This window comes from Dermacentor albipictus, chromosome 1 (assembly GCF_038994185.2).
Source record: "Dermacentor albipictus isolate Rhodes 1998 colony chromosome 1, USDA_Dalb.pri_finalv2, whole genome shotgun sequence".
Taxonomy (NCBI): domain Eukaryota; kingdom Metazoa; phylum Arthropoda; class Arachnida; order Ixodida; family Ixodidae; genus Dermacentor; species Dermacentor albipictus.
Window position 1 is genome coordinate 172,198,350 of NC_091821.1, and position 21,208 is coordinate 172,219,557.

Here is a 21,208-nt window from a genome sequence, read left to right on the forward strand (position 1 = left end):
TGGAAGCATCTTCTAGAATGAGGCCATCTCATCCATGTTGTAAATGTCTGAGAGCTTGTATTTGTCCAGTACTTCATTGTTGGTCAGCAGCCACGACGACGTTGTCATAGGGTCGACGGCTGCTGCCTCTCCAGAAGTGGCTTTGGCCATTATGTGTGGCGGGCTTTGAAACAGCCCAACCAGCCAGGCCTTGCCTTAAAATTATTGTACCCGAATATGCACGTGAAGTCCATAGCCTTCTACTGAAGCACTCTGCCAGACAACGACACTTTGTTAGCAGGCTGTTCACAAAACCACTCGAGCACTGCCCCTTTGACGTCTGGGAATCCCGCAGCTGTCACCGTTTTGTTCTTTGCACTCGCACCATTTCTGTGCGTGCCAAGAATTGGGGGCCTTGTTTTTCAATATTGTAGACATCAAGCTGCACAATATTGCAATTTTTTTGCCGAACTCCATTTTCTTCCTGCCCGTTTCAACCTGGGAAATAATTGCAGCCTTATCCTGTAGCGTATAAATTTCCACTTTTGTTGCTGGAGGCTGCATCTTAGCTGGCTGGCAAAGCAGACGGTCCGATCGCCACATACTCAGTTGACGCACCCTAGCAGCAACCACACACAGTGACCGCACTGCATACACATGACCATGTGGGGCAGCACACAGAGCATAAAGTGTCATCGGGCTTATCCGAGCCTTCATGTGTGGATGTTGATTTGGCTAGTCAGCGATTGTGAGTCAGCGTGCCATGCAGGCGTTCCGCTTCATGTTAGCACATGCTGTGATTACACACAGGATTATAATAAAATGTGCCTACTGTGAGGTTGCCTTCAGTTCTTGTTTGTCTTCTTTCTTTTTCTTTCTTTTTGATTTTTGCAATATACTAATATCACATTTTTGGTGCGGGCACTGTACAGTCATTCATTGCGATGGACAAACCACCACCTTCACTATCATTATCATCGCTGTTGCCTGTTGCGAGGTGCAACTGCTCCACTAATAGCTCCATTGTAGCTTTTTTTCTTTTTCTTTTTGTAAACAATAATGGTGGCAGCCACGCAAGTGCGCTTTGGCAGTGCTTTACGCAATTTAAGGGCATAACAATTGCATTTAAGTAGTTTTTGGACACTTTTATTGTTACGTGAGTACATCATTTGCAGACTGTCCTTTCAGAAAATTTCTTTAATGAGAGATTGCTGTAAAACAAAAAGTTTCGTTGTCAGGTGTAACAAAATGCGTTGACTCCTATGGGTGTTCACTGGGGATCCGAAAATATTTTGTTGCGGCGAGAAGTTCATTGCCTTGGGATTTGGTTATCACTGGTTTCAACTGTACTACTGTTCCCTTATTAAATTTGGGTGCACATTAGATTTGAATGCACATTGTTTTCTACTTCGAACTCAAGAACGTGGTGTGAATTAGGTACTGCAACATTATGCAGCATTGTGTTAAGTTTTCTCTGCCTCTTCTTTTATACAACCTGCCGGATAGTTTGATCAATTCTGTTGTCTCCATTTATGTTCAATTAAAGGAGTTGTCTGTACTGTAACTTCTTGTAGCAGGAAGGTTTAGCAACACTTTGTTGGCTGTTGTTTGAGTTACTTGTGTTTATGTAAAATGCCTGTAAAAGCTGACTGTACTCTATGTCCTGATCAGTATTATTAGCTTTTGGAAACCTGTTTAGGGCCACTTTAATTGATGTGTGTTTACTGTGCTCATAATTTTTGTTTTTGCTTGTATATTTTCTGGTGTCTTCTTTTACTGTGTGACATTATTGAAGACCCATGTCGGAGCATTGTGTCATCTTCCCAAAAAATCTTTTGCCTGCTTGAGGCACTTCTCTAAATTATAATGAACAGCCTTTTGTGCAGCCCTTAGTGTGGACCCGACAGTGTTTTGTCCATTAAGGGCTGAAGAGTTTGGGTTGGTTTGCTTAACTTCACCTTTTTTTTCCTTCACGACAGGTATGCACCCACAAAGCGGTGGCACATTGATACCATGATCAAAGTGTTAACAACAGTGAGTATTTGACGTTTCTTTTGTGACTGTGTACCTTTATCTTCGATTGAAGGGGCCATAAAACATGCTTTCAACATAAACTAGCTTAATTGCTTTACTGTACATGAACATTTAAGCCTTATATTATTCCTATACTTGTCGCAGGAGCCTATATTCAAGACACCTGTTTTGGTCAATTTTTTTACCCTGCCCAACATTTCATGTATATTGCTACATACCTTTAATGGTTATCAGCCAGATTTATTTAGGCATCAAGACTAAGCTGCACCTTTGGTAGTACCAGAAGCAAAAATCTTAAAACTGATTACACAGCGGTGCCATCTGGTGGTGGAGAACAGACCATTGTCCTGATACTACAGTTCCAGAGATTACGTGGCATGGTGCAGAACCTCGCGGTCATACTGCCACATTTGGTGTTGAAACGTGGCTTCTCGGATGCTTTAATAATTTCACATTAAACTGTTCCTCTTGCCTACAATTGTGGAATTTGGGTGCATACCCACACTCTTTGCAGCATGCAGCCAAATCCTCTTCTAGGCCTTGCCTCACATTATAATCATGTTCACACAAACGATTGTTGGCACAGTGTCCGCTGTGGTCAATGTAAAAACTTCCGCACAAGGATGGGATCTTATACACAATGTCTTGTGCACATGTGACATATGGCTTACAATAATGGGTGTGCAAATATTCAAAAATTTCGAATATTATGAAGCATTAATTTTAATCTTAGTATTTAATTTGAAAACTAGGTATGGAAAACTTTGTGAATATTAGCTTGGATACAAATATTTGAAACAAGTCGAATAATTTGCTGGCTCTGCAGGAGCAAACACGGTTCTTAGTATTTCTTTCTAACTAATCTAAGAATCTGTGTCTGGTTTTGTGCTGAAGTTTGTGATAATTTCGTGCTGCTAGCAAAATTTCACTAATAAAGCATGCTTAGCCATTAGATGTCTAAGCTCTGTGAGAAAGCCAGCCTCTCGGTAGCAAGGGGCACAGGTATGCAGATAGCGAAGGTGCACTCTTTCGCAGGCGCCAGCCCCAATCCTGAGCTTATTGCTTCACAGCAAATGCAATGAGTGACGGCTGGCCCCGAGTCAAATGCCTCTGAGCTTACAGGCAGTTTATGCTTTATACCGTATAGATTTGTGTAAGGGCCAGACTTTTTTTCTTTTTTCACAATTTCGATGAGGTGCGGCCCTTACACGAGACCAAACCTTTTGGCCAAAATAGTGCCGGCGCAGTCGGATACTTATGCTCACTCCGGATCCCCGGATGTACCATTGCATCGAAGATCAATGCGCAGCTCTTGCCATCTAGTAGTGGCATTTAGAAGTAAGCAGCGCATGAAAATTCGCCGATGCGCACGTGGCATCGGGTCTCTGAACGCGATTGCTTCTTCATTAGAAATTTTTTTCCCAAAAATTTTGGGCTGCTAAGTTGTGGGTGTGGCCCTTACATGAGTCTATACAGTTAAAGCTAACTTGAAGGGACCATGAAAATTTGTTCGTCTTAACAGAAGTTCTTATCAGAAGAATAATATGACCAGGTCCATCTAAATATCTTGCTTCAATATGGTAAATGAAGTAGACTTAAAACGGGGGGGGGGAATGACATAAAAGGCATTTATTTAGCAGAAGTTAATAGAAAACTGTCTTCAAGTGGTACTCTTGCTTGGTTTCATCCAATATATGATGGATATTCGGTGCTTCTGTGCAAATCGGCGAGCAGCCACAAACGATGTCATCTCACCTAATGACCTTAATAACCTTTCTGTGCCTTCATGCTGCTGGAAAAGGTACACTAAGGAGTTCAAGCACACATCTGCCGCCTTACAGGTCATCGGTGTAGGCTCCAAGCTAGCGAAAGTATGAAGGAATCTGTGCAGCAAAGCAATGCAACCTAGAGGAAAGTCTAGGTGACTTTTAGTGAAGTGGGGAAGGAGAAATAAGGCAAAGCATCGCAGAGGAGGAAGGTAGGCAGAGGTGTGCTCGGTTGACCTCTGCTGGCAGTTGCTACAGGTTTCGTTTGCGATACGGACGTACCAGGTTTTTCTTGTGATAACATCGTCCTCACATACCGTATGCTGTATGTGTGAGAGTGAAAACATGCAACGGCTAGACAATGATGGCGGCTCAATCTTGCATGTGCAAAAAAGAAATGGGGGGGGGGGGGGGGCATGCTGGCTTCTGCCTCGCGCATGGCACCGGGTAGTATTGTATCTGAACAACATCATAGAGAAAAGCCCTGTAAGGCTGAGTGTGGTGTTTAAAAACATCGAACTGAGAAAAATGCATTTGAAGTTTAGGCAGCTGTAACTTTTTCCAGAATGCAGTTACAGCAATATTAATGACATCATTTTGTAGCTCTATTCTTCACAAGAATGGCCACACTAACTATATGACTGCCCTCCTAGAAAACGCCAAAAAGCTTGTTAAAGCCATGCACTGCCCCTAAGCCAGCTTGAGAAACTACATTTACCACTTCACGTGCGGGTTCCAGTGGCCTGCAAGCTTAGTGAATATAAAAATTCTATAGTAAGGTAGCCCTTCTATAGTCAAATAAACTGACTCAATGTTAAAGTAAAAAATGCTAGAATATTTATTGAAGGGCCTAAATTAATTATTGTCATATAACAACACTTCGCTCTACAGCATGCCAATGCTCTGTACGAGGTCTTTCGCTGGGTTGTGCCATTTATAAAGTCTGGCCTGGGTAGCACTACTGTCTAGAGGCTCCCTTTGCAATTTCCGAAGTTTTCTGCGACGAGCAGCTTGAATTTCCAATTCGTTGCGCATTGTGACGCCAGACACTCCTTCAAACATGATTGCTGCATTTCTCGTGCGCTTAACCGACTCGCCCACTGAATACTGAATAGTACGCCGTATCAAAACAGTCTAGAATGCTGCTGAATGCGCTGGCTGACAATCTGATGACAAATTCGAACATTTCTGATCTGATGAAGTTCGAACAAATTTTGCCTGGTGCAGGGCGTTTCGTGGCTCCCACGGCGCTTTGAAAACTGATTTTTTGATATTTACCCATCAAAATAAACGTTAATAATTTGAGGGCACGTGCTTGAAGACACAAATGTTCCCAAAATGCATTTTTCTCAAAATCAATTTTTCGGATATTTTTTACCATTCTAGAACCCGCGTCCCCCTTAAGCGGATTTTTTTTTTTTCATTGAGTCTATGGCAAACCAAACAAACATTCCCATGTTGTTTGTTATATGCAATAATTCAGCTTAACTGAGTTTGTCTTCACGAGAGTTCACTGTACGGCAATAATAAGGCAGACGTTTGTGAGAACAGCCAGCTAGTGGGAATTATCCAGTTTTCCAAGTTAACATGAACAAAGCACCCAATCATGTAATATAACAGTCTGCTAGTCTAATTTTTTACCATTAGCAATGTAATTGCGCTGTTCCAGCATGTTAAAGTAACCCAACTTTCTAATAAATTCATGTGCATATCAGTATACGACATTCAATTTGATATTCACACACTCCTACTCACAATGTTTAGTTTGGCAGCGGCTTTGTCCTTGGGAACCATCCTTCTTTTTTGTACATAAACCTAGCAAGTTTCAGGGGGCAGAAAACACTGCACGCAAATTTATACATTGTCCAATCTTCTTTAGGTCATGTGACATGCCATTAATGTGTGGTACAACTGACTGTATCATGCAGTATCGCGGTATCATGCCTTGCACTCTTCAGTTTTCTTAGGATACCTTCACCTATGGCTGTCGAAACATACTGGGGAAATCCAGACAAAGCAAGGCGAGCAGCCTGTTCTCTGTAGCTCATGCTCATCAAGGATAGGATAGGATAGGAATAACTTTAACGAAGTGCCGGCAAACGACGATTTAACGTGTCGTGACGCTGGCCAAGCGTCGACCCGGGGTTATGCCCTACTCTGCACTAGCCCAGTTGGGCCCGTTTGTAGTGGGTCATGAGGCTTGTGCTTCTGTGTGAACGTTCTCTGCCCCTGGAAGAGGCTAGGCGTATGTACCACAAAGAAGGGTGGTGTCGAGGCATCAAGCAACTACTAAACATTGTAAATCACATGCGCGCAAGGTATTGTGTATAAGATCCCATGCTCATGAGGAAGTTAAGGCATTAACCAGAGCAGGACACTGTGTCAATGATTGTTTGCGTGAGCATGATTATAGTGTGACGCAAGGCCTAGAAGGGCATTTTGCCGCACGTTGAAAAGAATGTGGGTATGCATGCGAAGTGCACAATTGTAGAAAAGAGCAACAATCAGATGAGAAATAATTGAAGCATCTGAGATGACACGTTACGATTTACATTTTTGTTTACAAAAATGAAGCGTTAGAATTGCTTGATGAGTCTGGAAACGTCATATTTGCCATCTTGTTTTTTGCTTGCTTGTTTCAAATGGTGCCGCTGCATTGTTAGATGTAGATTTGCTCAAGATTTGCACAAGATTTGCTCAACAAGGTCGTATTCTTTATCACCTTCAAGGATACGATCACTATTCCAAGATTTTGTGTAACTCAGTACTGGGCACGTCGGCATGACAGTGTGCATTGGAGGGATGCTGTTGCTTGTGCTAGATGCTGAAGTGTCTGATGCTTAGTTAAGGAGGGACATGCGGGTCTTAGAGACCAAAAAACATAGCAGAAAAATAACTTTTTTGAGAGCATTATTTTTGGATTCTACAGTGTCGGATGCATTGTCTCAGGAATTTTCGCGCATCTTGGACCAACATTTTAGTTGTAATGGCGCATTATATCACGTTGGCGAGCTGTATTTTTACTGATAAACACGCAAAAAAGGTCCTTTTTCCGTGACATGCAGTTGCCGTTCTAAGTTTCCGATCGCAGTTATCTTGGCTTTATTTGAAAGAGCGATCCTTTCTGTTAAGTTTTTGTGCCACCACTACTCTGTGCAAAATGGCTATGAAGAAAAATTCCGCAAAAGATTAGTACCGATGCACAGTTCCATATGTCAACCGAGACGTGACCGTAAGCGCTCCATGCCATTGGCGGATTTTCGCAGTTGTTTGCCTATGCTGCTCAGGTGTGCGCAACGTGGCACGAAACGATGTTAAATTTAGTTTGCTATGGGCCATAAATTCAGCGAACAGAAGAGGAAATGAGTGGTGTTAAACTTTCTAAAGTGTGCAGTAGCTTTGGAAGATACCGGCAATAGTTTGCTACCCATGTCTCCTGCCACCGAAGCCTGCCGCCGCAACTGTGGAATATGCTTAGCAGATGAATGTGGTTCTGGCAGCGGCCGGCGTTCATGCAGCATACCAGCACAACATAGCAGCGAAGGTGGCTCAAGAAAAACTGCAAGACTTTGCTTCAACGCCATCTACCATGCAAAAATTGTATTTTCTCATTTACGCTGATGCCGCCACAGCTGGTTCGGATGCGATGCCGACACAATTCATTATGTTAAAGGGATCCTGAAATGCTTTTGACGATTTTCTACAAACGTACTGAGTCGTTAGAGTAGGTCCTTCTGATCATTAATTGACACATCTAAGTGCTCTGCGTAAAGCGTGTAATTTATTATAAGGTTTTAAAAATGCACATCGCTGCCGATCGCAGCGCACTGCTCGGCGGAATTTTAAGCCGCCCCTACCCATATGATCGAAATCACCCATATGACGTCAGTGGGGCGAGCTATCCGATTGGCTGACCAGGGCACGTGATCGATAATTTTTCCAACTTTATGGTAAACAAATGATCTTCGTAATAGTTGGAATGTTAGTTAATTTGTTTTTATAAAAAGAAAGTAGCATAAAGAGAATGCACAAGAACAATTTTTCAGTACACTTAAGCACTTCCGGCACACAGCAAGTGTCGTCTGCTTGTGTTGCAACGTACTCCATTTTGACGAGAGCTCCGCGGTCAGAGTTGGTCTCAGTCTTTTCGTGAGCACTATGATTCGACTTCGTTGCCTTGTGGACTGCAAACGTAGTGACTGGCAATATGTCAAGCTGCGACATCGTGTCCTTCTGCAAGGCAGCGTACGAGCGAACTGGCTGCTGCGGATCGGACTGCAGCTATCCGATCGGCGCCAGGATTCGCGCGTTTGTGGCCGTCACTTTACACCGGAAGATTACTAACGCAATAGCGTTTCGCAAGTCCCGTATTAGGGCAAACGTAAGCGCAAGGGGACAGGGTCTGGCCGCTTGACTGTGCCGTAACGAGACGAGATGAGCAGAAGGGCAAATGTGAATGGTCTGCACGGTGCAGCCACCTGGTGGCATAGAGCTCAACCATACACAGTAGCAGCAACGAAGCGTATTCTTCTTTGCTACTGGTGCGTATTTTTCGCAGGAGTGTAATCATCAACATGTTGTTTTTATAAATGTTTAAAATGTTTTACACTTGGTTAGAGCAATATTAGCGCTTTGTTTGGCTGGTTAAGCGCTGCGCCAACAAGTGTCTGGACCGTGCAGACCGATCAGGCCGCTGACGTACGTCTACGCCAAAGTTCCTTCATCAGCTTGAGTTTATGCCTCCAGTCATTTGCTGAAATGACCAGCTTGCCTGTGGTTAACGGAATACCAGACACGTTCGGCGCTACGACAGAACGCTCGCAACGCACGCTGCTTCGATAGCTCTCGCTTGGGGTCGACAGCCAAGCGGCTAGCGGAGAGGTTTCGCGCGGGCGGAGGCGGGCTCCAAAACCACCGGAAGTGGACGATGTGACGTCGCTTCGTGACGCAGGACCAGTGAAGGCGGAGCTTAGCCCTGCTCGCTCGGCGAACGAGTTGAGGAGGAAAAGCATGGCTGGGGAGGAGGGTAACTTCTAATCGCTTGTAGCTCCATTAATACGCAACGCTTCACTTAAATTGTGGTGCGAATGTTCTACTTAAGCTGTACCCTACGCGTCTACAAAATTTGTCCGAACCGTTTCAGGGGCCCTTTAAGCTGCGATTCTATAAATGCTCTGCTGTCTTGTGTAAAACGCAAGTTGTGGTGTGGCAGTGGGTAAAGACAAACGTGACTGCAGTCTCGCCATAGAGATAGTCATCTCGTGTGCAATCTGTGGCGATGCTGTGTCGGTGCGGAGTTCGCTGCACGTAAGTGGCGCCCAAATGTGCACCCCATTCCTCGTGAACAATGTCGCTGTGAATGAAATGCTGAGCACTGATAATTGGCAAATGGCATTAAATTACATTTTTTGTGAGAAAAGATATTCATCTCGTGCGCGATCTTCGTTGATGCCGTGTTGACCGAACGTGCAACCCATTCCTCGTCAACAATCTCTCCTGTGTGTGAAATGCGGAGTACTGGCAATAGGAAAACGACAAGTTTTTTTTTTTGTTTGTTATAATGAACATTTCACACTGCAGCATACATATTGGGGCATGTGCCAGGGGCATTCTAGCCTGTTATAACTGGTGACATGTACATACTTCATTATGTTCCTGAATAAATAGAGTTCTCAGTGTTTTTCTAAATTTTCTCAAGACTAACTTTTCATTCTGCCTGCTTGTTTGTGGCAACAATATCTCAAGGTCTAGGTCAGCTACAGCTGTATTTTTTTTTTATATGGAGCTAAATGCTAGTAGTTAAAAGTGCTCCAAGCATACTCCTTTTTTTTTTCTTCAAATTCTTTTTTTATTTGCTTTTGTTTTTCCCTAGTAGCAATACTGTAAACGCTGAACTTTATTGAGCTGCTAAATTGCCAATTTTTGTTGGATTGGAAAACTGCTTGCAGCACTTAACTCTTTAAGGGGGGACGTGGCTTTCACATGGCGAAAAATTGCCAAAATATCGATTTTTCGAAAATCACATTTTCAGTTTCTATAACCCTTTTTCTATCTGATACCCAAATATCATCACTGTAAACCACTTAGAAGTGCTCTAAAAAATTAGTTTTATCAGCTAAAGTGTTAAAAAATCTCGCAGAAATCAAGAAAGAACAGCGTTTTTGAAGCCACAATATCTCCGAAACGGCACGACTGAGCGCCACCACCTTGGTCTCGTTCGAAAGCGCATTTCTCTGTCTTCAAATTTGCCGTTTCAGCGATCTCCTCCATACAGAAACAAGCGCACAAAAAGCAAATGCTTGAAGGTCGTGCCGGAGTCTGCGATTGGCCACGCCTGCCACATGACTCCAGTGCGGTTCGCCATTGGTCCGGCGTTCGCCTCGTCTGCTCAGCTCTTTGCACCTCGCGAGTCTGGACGTGTCAAAACGGGTGCTACGCGGACATCGCAGCAACGTGGTCGATCCCTACTCTTGTGGACGTTTCAGACTCGCGGCTAAGCATTCCAAGCATCGGTGACGCGGACTTCGCGACCAAGATTCACGTGGAAATCCTCGGACATGCGTCTAAGCCTTTCAGCACTCGGTGTTTCGGAATTCGTGACGAAGCACATGGCGCACGCAATCCTCGATCGGACACGTAGCTAAAGATTTCGCGCATAGGGAGTCTCCAACTTGGCGATCATGCACATCGCGCACGGACTTCTCGGACCCTCACCTAAGCATTTTGTGCATCAGCACCTCCGACTGCGCGAATAAGCGCATCGAGTCTCGACTCCTCGAGCTTGCGGCTGGGCATTTCGCGCGTCGGCACCTCGGACTGCTCGAATAACGCATCAGGGGTTGACTCCTCGAGCCCGCAACTAGGCATATTGAGCGTCGGCACCACGAACTGCGCAGCTAGGTACTTCGTGCGTTGGCTCCTCGAACTGCGCGACTAAGCACATCGCGCGTCGGCTCCTTGTATCTGCGGCTAGGCATTTCGCACATCTGCACTTCGAACCCGCAACCAAGCGTCGCGTTCACTCTATTATCATATTGTCACGATAGCTCGTAATAATATCTATCGACTACCCCTTCATAAAGAGAACCTCATCATGAGCTCTGTTCACTAGGCCCCTTGGACTGGCACAGACACCTGGCTGCAGAAGTGATCGAGGCATCATACAAAAGTAAAATTCTGGAAAGCACCTAGCAGCTGCATATCTATCACTGGCTCTCTGATCCTAAGTTCTACAGCCATTGTCAAGTAAAGGTGACTTGGGAGGCTGCTGACACTCAGAGCCTTCATTCAATAACATGGTCAATTCTACCAAAAAAAAAAAAAGCCTCACTGATTGTACTGGAGATTGCTATCAATCAGGCAGCCTGCGGGTACAGGCTGCCTGTGGGTACAAGCTACCTGAATGTACACTGGAACTATGTTCATGTCCACACAGAGTTCTGCACGTCACTTGGTTTGAAACCTAGGCACCATGCTCTTTGTAGAGCAGCAGCAGCAGCAGCAGCAGCAGCAGCAGCAGCAGCAGCAGCAAAGAATGCCCTATGAAAAGAAAAGGGGGGGGGGGGAGGGAAGCACACCAGACCAGAGGTCACCTGTACAAGAAGCCCCACATCACAAAACACCCCAAAGACTACAAATTTGGTGCCTTTTAGAGAACTGAAGAGAAGGTGAAACTTTGAGAGCTGTTTTCTCAAAGCTGTGTTTCTGCCTTTCTGCTCAGTTTCTGGAGCTGATTTCATTGTTACCGTTTAACATATTTTGACTTCGTTTTTTTTTTGTCACATTCCTTGGGCTGCAGTGCAGGTCGTGACATTCTCGCTTTCTTATCTTGACCCTTTGTAAGTTTATGATATGGCTATTCGTCTATCCTGAAAGTGTGCTTGATGTGAAGGTAACATAAAATATGGCACTCCAAAAAATTTGTGTTGCGAAAAAAAAAAGCAAGAATGTCACGACCTTCAGCACGCATTTAGCTATGCAGTCAATACTTAACAGGCCTTCTATTATGTTTTTTAAGTTCCTTTGGCTCTCCAGAAAGTAAGAGGGAAAAAAATTCTGCTCAATAAAATTGAATAAAATGTTCTCAAGATATTGCTCTGAAACTTTTATGGAAGCATCAGGGAGACATTCTAAACATTTGTGCCAATTTTCATCAAAATCCATGAAGAAATAAGGAAGTTGATTTTTAAAGCCATGCCCCCCCTTAAACATTCTGCAGTCCACTCATGCATTATTATTGCTTTCTGCCCAATATTTTTTTACCTGTTGTCTCCACAAACAATAGTAATGGACTTTTAATTATCTCCATGATTATTTACTCCATCAAAAAAATAATCAAATTTTTGTAATCAGCTCAAAACACTGAAAAAGACCATGTCATTTAAATAAATTTTGTCTAAAAATTAATACGATAGCTTTATACACCATGTCCCCCCATAAGCGAAATTGATTGTATCAATTGTATCAGCGCTGTCACCCATGGGTGCTGATGCGTCGGGGCCCATGTTAAGCGAATTCTCGTGAAAGTGATTGTAGGAATGCTGTCACTCGTATTGTATCCCCAGAAGCAATCAACCACGAATACGGCACCATCGTGCAGATCTTCGCCTGGAACACTGTTGCTCCTAGAGCCCAATACGTCAGGTGCTGAGTTACAGAAATCTCGTGAAAGTGATCAGATCCCTGAAAACTATCGGTGACGCATGAGGCACACTTTGTGGTGTAAGCAGTGCAGTTCTTTAGCCTTAAGCTATGCTTGTCAAAGCAGGCTAATGGAATTTTTACTGTGAAGTTTCGTTTTGCAGCGCATTAACTGTCTGTACTGTCTCATTTCACAATGAAATTCTTGTGAAAGTGAAATTTGACACTTTCCCCATACATATTTTTTTGGTTGCAGGTTTCAACTGTAGAAGCATCTGTATTGAAAAATATAAGCCAGTTGGAAGTCAGCGTCCTGTTTCTTTCCGTCTCTTCTCTTGTGCTGAAGTTCTGCCTTTGCATTGTTAGCTTAACCAACTATGGTGATTTGAGGTACAGTGCAGTCTACTTATAACAATATCAAGAACGAAAAATTCGATCTCGATCGTTATAACGGATCATCACTGTATCTGGACTGCCGTAAAATTAAAAATATAAAATAAAAATAAAATTAAAAATATTGCCACTTCCGCTAAAAATACACCTAGAAAGTAGGTAGCGAGATATAAAACGTTTATTTGTACCTCTCAACATCGTGTGAAGCGTTACGCACGCTGAAATAGTCGGGAATCTGCATTTGCTTTTGCAGGAATTTCAGGTACACATGCGGTGTGCAACACGTCCAACTGCTGCGCGAGCGCTAGTGGCAATAATTTAGCTTGCATGAAATCAGTGAGAGACTTGATCGTAGTTGGTGTCAAAGATGGGCCATTGTCAAACCTGTCATCACTGCTGCTGCTGTCATCGCCTCCGTTGCACAATGCCGCCATCAGTCGTTGCAACAGTCATCCCCGCCAGATATCTCTTTGCAGAACGAGGCAGCACTGTCTGCACTCGGAAACTCCTCCATCGAAGCACCACCCGTTCCATTGTCAGTAGGGATGTGCTCCCAGAGGTCGGTAGTGTCAATGGCTTCCATCGTATTGGTTTCACTATCATGGGTGGTTTCGCCCTGGCGCATAAAGCCCATCTTTTCCGTTGATCAACATGACCCCTGGATGGAGCCATCATGATCGCGGCGCTCCTGCACGAGAGTCTAGCAAAATTTGCAGCTTTGTCTCTAGTGACATGGCTTTATGCTTTCTCACCACCATCATCTACTCTTTTGCACTATCTTCTTTGAGGCTGCTTCCGCAGCGCATTTCCACACACGCTGAGAAAGTAGTGGGGCACTTTTTAAAAAAAATTCTCTCTTTCTCTTGTGAATGCATGGAGCACATTTACGGGCGACGCAGACGTGAGGTGGCTGGCGCCATCTTGTGGCGTGCTGCACCAACTTTCGGTGTTCTCGGTGGCTTTCGCAATCAGTGTGCGGGCAGGACGCGCTGCGCGGTAATGGCGGCAGATATGAACTCCCATAGACAAACTTTTTGTCCCGTCTTGGCATCGTTTGTTTAAGGAGAACTTAGCAACGCAAATGTCACGATTATTTTGCGTGGAAAACGCCGTCCAGAAGAAAAAAATTGATTGTTATGCCGATATGCAGAGAATAAAATGTCGTTATATGTTTCTTTTTTCTCGTAGCCTTAATGCAAAATTTGATGCTCTTCAGTCGACTCATAATTATAACAGCTATATTGTTATACGGGGTGTAAGTGGACTGCACTGTACTAATAAATAAATTAATTAGAATGTTGTTGGCTTTGCTCGAAGAGCGAACCAGTGACAGCAATAGCAAGGTTTAGTGTTGTGCTTGAACAATTCGCACGGTGTTTTAATTATATATGGGTGGGCTATTTTTGCGAGACAGAGGATGTAAGGCAACTGCTGCTGTGGAGAGCCAACATCGCCCTGGCATCTACCGGGTGCCTCAAAGCACTGGCATGATGTGATGAGTGCCGCCAGTGGCACTGGAGGTGTTGCTTCTCGATGGTGCATGAAATAGATCGACGAGAAATTTTTTCACATTAGCCACGCCCGGTGAAATATTAGATAATGTTAGCTTTACGTTTACTGTCCATACCACCGAGACCAATGCATACATGCAGCAGCCCGGCAGAAATGCTCGTGTGCTTATAGCATGCAGGCATGAAAGGCTCATGCTAGCAGCAAGAGACAGAACTTTATCCTGGCTTTGCCATTCAGCTGATTCAGCGGAGTGTTGACAGTTTATCCACTGCGCTTCACATTTTTGCAGCCGAATGAGCTCTGCATCTCTGGAAACCCTCTGAACACCTGTGCGCAAGCAGACCATGCACCTTTGGTAGTGGGATAGAACGATGATCGTGGTGCAAACATGTCTCGAGCATGTTTAATTGCTATTGCTATAAAATAATGAAAAGGAACGTAAGGCTGCAAGCCCTTAACGGTTGTAGCATTTGGTAGCTGTTAATTTTGTTTTTATATAAGCCACATTTAAATGCTTTTTGTTTGCAAGGATTTGTGAGGTGTCTCTAGCACCAGACACATTGCACACCCTTAATAAAAGGTGTTGAGGGCCGCTTTTATAAGCAGTGCATTTGCATTTGTGCAGGCAGGCAACTATGTGCGGGATGACGTGGTAGGCAGCCTCATCCAGCTCATATCAGAGACTAGCTCTCTGCACACATACACAGCCCAGCAGCTGTGGCGGCAGATCTCTCAGGAAGACTTCAGTGCACGGCAACCCTTGGCACAAGTGGCTTGCTGGTGCATGGGAGAGTTTGGGGACCTGCTCAATTCTTCTGATGGGACTGACGCAGAGCCTGTAAATGTGAGTCCTTCAGCCGGCCCTCTTGTGCCAAGTTTATTGACTGTAACACAGAAGCATGCAACACAGAAACAAGAAATACAGTCCAACCCACTTATACAGCAGAACCCTGTTGATATGTTTATCAAGGGACCATGGAAAAAGCAAAAGAGCTGGGAAAACGTACAATGGGGAAGGCCACAGATCGCCTCATAAATGTCAGAAACAGCCCTGAATGGCTGCTGGTACAGTTATTAGACGTCTTGGCACTCATGCTGTGACAGGGGGATGACGCGTGCACATGTCTGTAATTATGGCACACATATGACTTTCCGTGGCAGTGGCCCCTCTCGACTCTTGATATGTTTCACCACAATATTTTCCGCATGTTTCACCGCATAACATGGCTTTATTGCGGCAATGCTGATTAAAGAGAACCGGTAGTTCTGAAACACATATAACACTCTTGCTGGCCTCAAAATAAATGTAATCCTGCGCATGGGGGGTCTGGCCCAGTGTGCATAGTTCCCGGTAGGTTTTAATTGATGTGCACTTCTTCGGGTGCTTCGCAAACTGCTTTGTGCACGTTTCTTTCAATATGCTTTAGCAGTGCCTTGCTTGTGCAACTTCGGTTGCTTATTGCAAACTTTGGTCTCTTGTTGCAATGTGCCGACTGGCTGCACTGCTAAATCTACATGATGGCTGCATTTAAATGCAACTTAAGATTTGGGGACATTACAACACGGCAACGTCATAGAGAAATATCATACATGGGAGTTAATTGGATTTATGTGGGGGCCATGAAAATGCCACATAGCAGCTGGGAGAATGCAACAGTGAGAAACATATCAATGGGGTTCCACTGTAACAACATTCAAGTGCCAAGAAAATCGCATTGTTATTACCAATAATTGTTGTAACTGGGTTGTACGAAAAAAAAGCAACGAGGACAAACATCCAAAGATTTTAATTCGGCAGAGAGAAGTACTGTGGTTTAACCGACTTATAGCATTACCGACTTTAACAATACTTGGATGTAACTATGAGAAGGTGCTGCACAACTAACTTTTGTGTGTGTCTTATGGTAAAAGAAGCCATTTACTACAATGTTCCCATGCTGCATTATTGGTTAGAACAATTAAGTTAGGTTAATGGTTGTCTGTGAAAAAAAAAGAAGGAATGCAAAATACAGTAAAAAAAAAAAACTTCAGTGCCCTTCCATACTGTGAAAAAGGATGACCAGCGAAGCTTCGTATGTGGGCCCCTTAAGGTGGCGGTCCCACTCCGGCGGCATGATCCCGCCGTTTTCAGAACTTTTGGAGCAACCGTGGTGGCTCTTCGACTTATAATGTAAAGTTGTCGTACATACCATAAAAAAGCTTAATTCTTGTATATTCTATCTATATATAATATAAATAAATTGATTATCGTGATTTAGAAATAAATGTTCAAGAACAAGCATGAGATACATGGTTTTCGCTAACTGTGTCTTACTTGTGACCATATTTAGAAGAAACTACCGCATTTACTGCATTGCGGCTTGCTCTGTAGCTTTAGGACATATTTATCTATTTCCTAGACGCAGCAAAATAATGTTGAATTTTTACTTTTGGGATAATTTGCTTTTGAGGATTGCCAAATATTGGAACTTCTGTTATAAACAGCCCGGCAACTACATGCTCAAGGAAGCTAAATTTTGGATAAATTAGAGTTAAAAAAATTTCCATTTAGGACGCAAAATTTCATTTATGTACCTTCATTAGGTTTCCTAATAATGCGACCAAAATTAAGCAATATTTAGAATTCTGGTCCTACTTCTGCCCATTTTTGCGGGAAGGAACTAAAGGTACGAAGCTGCCGTTTCGGATGAGACAATTAGAAGCCTGAATTCAAAATCTCAACGCATACTTTTCCAATAAGGCAAAAACAAACACTGTACGGGACGCTTGAATTTTACTATTTTTTTCCCACTGGTAACATCGATAAAGTCGATGCAATCTTCAAACCGTACCGCAATCTAAGGACTCGTATCTCAAAGAGTAGCAGCTATGGTCATTTGTTATTGTAATATGCTATAATCACAGCGACAAACTGTAAAGAAAGGAAGAAATTTATACTATTTTTGCACTTACATGCAAAATTTTCACCTAGCACCATCTACACAACTGTCACAAAAGTGCTGGACCGGGAAGTTCACAGTTTCTCCGAATGTGGCGGGCCAAAACATTTTACTTCAGGAACGAATGCTTTACACTTTTCCGCCGAAGGATTCCTGGGGCGAAATCTTATAATAGTTCCGAAAGGTAAACGGTTCTCTTGCCCTCACGCGATTGGTCAGAATTGTGGTTGCGTCAGCAGCCGTCAGAGACAGCGCTGCGGTACCGCAAATTTTGAACATGTCGCGCACCTGTCAATAATTTTCAAAGTGACCCGTCGTCGGCCATGAGTGGAACCGGCAAAGAGGTATAGTCCGCTTTGGGTTCCGTTGCTGTGGCTTGGCTGTTTGCTTGCGACCATGGCCGCGACGCCTCGGAGACTCGCGGCTGGTGCGCGCTCGCGCGCGATTTTCATCTCTGAGGTGCGACTTCATATACATGAAAACATGGTGGCGCCCCCTCATTCTTTGCCTCGAGTTGCTCTCCTGGACCCGTCAACGACTGGAGGTGCTAGGCGCGTTATCAGAGCTGACAGATGAGTTTCGGCGTCATAATCATCTGTCTTTGAAAGGGAACCATCCGATGGCTGTGCGACGAACTGGAGGAGATGAGCAGCCATCGCCCTTTGCCGGTGCGAGATGTGCGGCCCGAGGAAAATGTCCCTGTGCGAGGACATCATAGAATAAAGAACCAACTTTCAAAATTTATCACAACTGATGGCGATGGGGCTATTTCCTTTGATTCGAGTGGTAACAACTTTTAACGCGTGGATTGCCACCTGGCGACGAACAATTAAACAAATGGTAATAATATATTGCCTAATGTACAATAAAAGAATATATCAACACGCGACAATAATTGAAAACTTTCTGGACAATATTTAAATAATAGTTTATATTTATGGAGCAAGAAGAAACATTCTACAATTCTTAACTCGTCATATGATGACAAACCCTTCACAGGCGGCACCCTCTTGTTTATTGGTCGCGTCTTCCACCTCCGGCCTAGGAGTGGCCTATTTAGTGACGTAAGCAGTGAAGTGAACCGGGGTGGCATTCTCGACACGCATGGCGGCTGCACGGCCGCCATTATCCACCATGTTGACTCTCTGATTGGCTGTCAAGAGCTCACGTGCCTTGAAATTTGGGCCAGGAAATGGAAGTTCTGCAAAATGCAATTTTGCGTTTTCATCAAGATAACGAAACGTGACATGGAGCTACAAATTTTATCGACTAATACATTTTTTTGGTCCTTGGCAGCTATATTGCGACGTTAGCGCTTCAAAAAGAAAGTGAACGGTAGCGTAGATGGCATGGCAAGCGTGGCGTAGTGCCATGCTTCTGCAATTTTGCGAGTACGTGGTAGGGATCCAAGATACGCGCCGTGCCAGCTTGCTGATTGGCTGAAGGAATGCGCTGTGGGGAGCATCACAGGAAAGGCCGTTCCGTAAACGTCAATTTGACGTTGCGTGATAACTTGTTTATACGAAACAATATTGGTTGAACATAGCAGACTTTGCGCAACGTTGTCCACTTTCCACTGCTGCATTTGTATTGTAATCAAGATTGATGCCTTTTCGCACAATCAAAAGTTATGACAGAGGCGTCCTTTTAATTTGTAAAAAGGAATGCACGCAAGGCGGCGCCTTGAAGTTTCCTCCAGCGGTGCAAGTGACCAGTGAACTGAACAAGAGATTGCAGCGCCGGCGTTTGCGTGGCGCTAGCGGATATCTCTGGCGCGTGCAATGCATCGGTGATATACGGCCGTTTCTCAGCCAGCCGAGTTTGGCTGAGTCACTTGTGTTTCGCGAGATAGCAATAACGCGGCCTAGAACGTGTGGTCATGACCACTGGTCGGTCGCGTACATTGCCTCGAGGTAGAAAACAAGTGCGTTGGCACCAACGTACGATGACTCATTCCGTTTACCAGGCACATGCATCCTATCTAATGAAGTAGAGGACGGCTTGTACACAGCAGGCAACGGAAGCGAGAAGGGTTTTCGATGGAATAATCGTACGCTTTGAGCTAGCTGCTTTATTTTTACTGGGGAGAAAAACTGCTTTGCTTTATCAAGAACATTAAGTTAGATGCCTTCATTTCAGTTTCTTAGGCAAAACGTCAAGTTTGCGTCACATTACGAAAGCAAAACGGGGCTATCAGCGTCATTTTGAACGTGTCATGTCAACGTCACGCCTCGAAGAAAATGGTGGAATGTCCAGAATAGCGGCTCCGGTTCGCATTTGGAACCGTTATAAGGTTGCGCCCCTGGACTCCCCCACAATGCCGGTCAATCATCCTGAATAGTTAGAGGAACCACTCCCAGAGACATAGCCAAGGCCGCGAGATACACTGTTGTTTCCTACTTTTGTTGGGCTATCGCGTGCATAGCAGCCACGGTGAAAGCACGTGCCAGCCAAGCATGAGAGCCGCCTGCGTGGCCGAAGAAGGGAGGAGGCCTCGCCCATGGTGCGCTAAAATGACTCCGTGAAACTTCTGATCAGTCATTGACCTTTTAGGAGGCGCGATTACAGTAGCACAATAGAGGAATCTTCCCCTTCTCTTTTTCTTTGGCTGACACAACGCAGTGGAATGGAGTTGTATTGACACGTGTACTTGTTTTTCTTTCACCTGTGACCGCTTTTCACCAGGCGCAGGACGCGCCTGCATGTATCAGAAATTTCTCAAATATTATCGATGCTTCTATCCGTTGTCTGTTGTCACCGACACTTATATAGTCTGATTGTATGAGCGACGCGAAAAGCATGCATGATGTAGTACTCCACGCGCAGTAAGACGAGACTGTAGAGAACAAATCGCACCCCATCCACACCACGTGGTTTCACCCATTGGCCTGGGCCGGTATTATGTAGCAATGCCTTTCCGATGATAATGCCTTTTCCTGCTTTTCGCGCTTGGTCAGTGGTTAGAGTGACGGTCCGCTCACATTATCAACAGGATCAGCCGGACGTGAGTGGTGGATAAGACTAGCATAGAATAAAGGATAACGCATTGTTGTGATTGGCCTTTTGATCCTCCTGGCGAGCCTGGGACTTCGAGCTGGAGCTGCGTCTGCTGAGCGGCCAAGGCCTCTTCAATGGGCACCGATGAGCTGCCCCGTTTCGAGCTGGTAGACGAGCTGTTGTGATCGGCCGTTCACTCCGCGATACCCCTAGGTCACGGCTCGCACGATTATGGTGAAAGGGCCGACCGCCTCAACAAAATGGTTCTCGACACGGATGAATTATGACCAGCGTGGGAATACTTTTCATGAAAGGTTTCAGAAATTAGCAATGACACGGCTGTCACCTGTCAGCAGCACAAACTGGCGTGTCCAAGCCAGAGACACGCTCAGTGCGATGGTACTTGAACGTGTGTCCAACAGAATTTCTTCACCATATTTTTTTAGAAAAATATTATCGACTCGTGTGACGCACGTGTCCGCTGCTGAAGTAAAGGTCACTGGTTCGACACCAGGCCGTACTGGCTGCATTTTGATGGTGGCGATCTGCAAGATTACCCTTGTTTGAAGCATTGTGAACCCTGGGTGACATGACAAAGGAAGCACATGTTGTGAAATATGCGCGAATCATATTCTACTAAGGAGATTGTGGAGTCGATGGCTTGTTTCATGCATGCTTATCTGTATTTATCTGTATTTGGGCAAGAACACCGCGAAGTGACCTAGCCTTATATATATATATATATATATATATATATATAACTGTGATGAAAGCCTGCTCCGTACTATGGGTTTTTTGTTGTACGTACGCTCTTTCCTTTCTCCTTCGTTTGGATACATAAATTGTAATAGCTGACCTCAAGGTCTAGTTCCCGAAGAGAGAGAAAGAAAAAAAAAATGCTGTCAAAGGTTCCACTCTGTCTTATAGGTGCCGTGTTTTAGATAATGA

The 21,208-nt window shown here is 44.4% G+C and overlaps 1 protein-coding gene across 5 annotated transcripts in view; it reads left to right on the forward strand.

The window, feature by feature from the left end:
* AP-1gamma (adaptor protein complex 1, gamma subunit) overlaps nt 1–21,208 on the forward strand; it is a 233,201-nt gene that overhangs the window by 136,051 nt on the left and 75,942 nt on the right. For all 5 annotated transcript variants that reach the window (XM_065436802.1, XM_065436803.1, XM_065436806.1 and 2 more), the window contains exons 10-11: nt 1,959–2,013; nt 14,950–15,168. In XM_065436802.1, the coding sequence (XP_065292874.1) occupies nt 1,959–2,013; nt 14,950–15,168 (274 nt within the window). The remainder of the gene's footprint in view (nt 1–1,958; nt 2,014–14,949; nt 15,169–21,208) is intronic.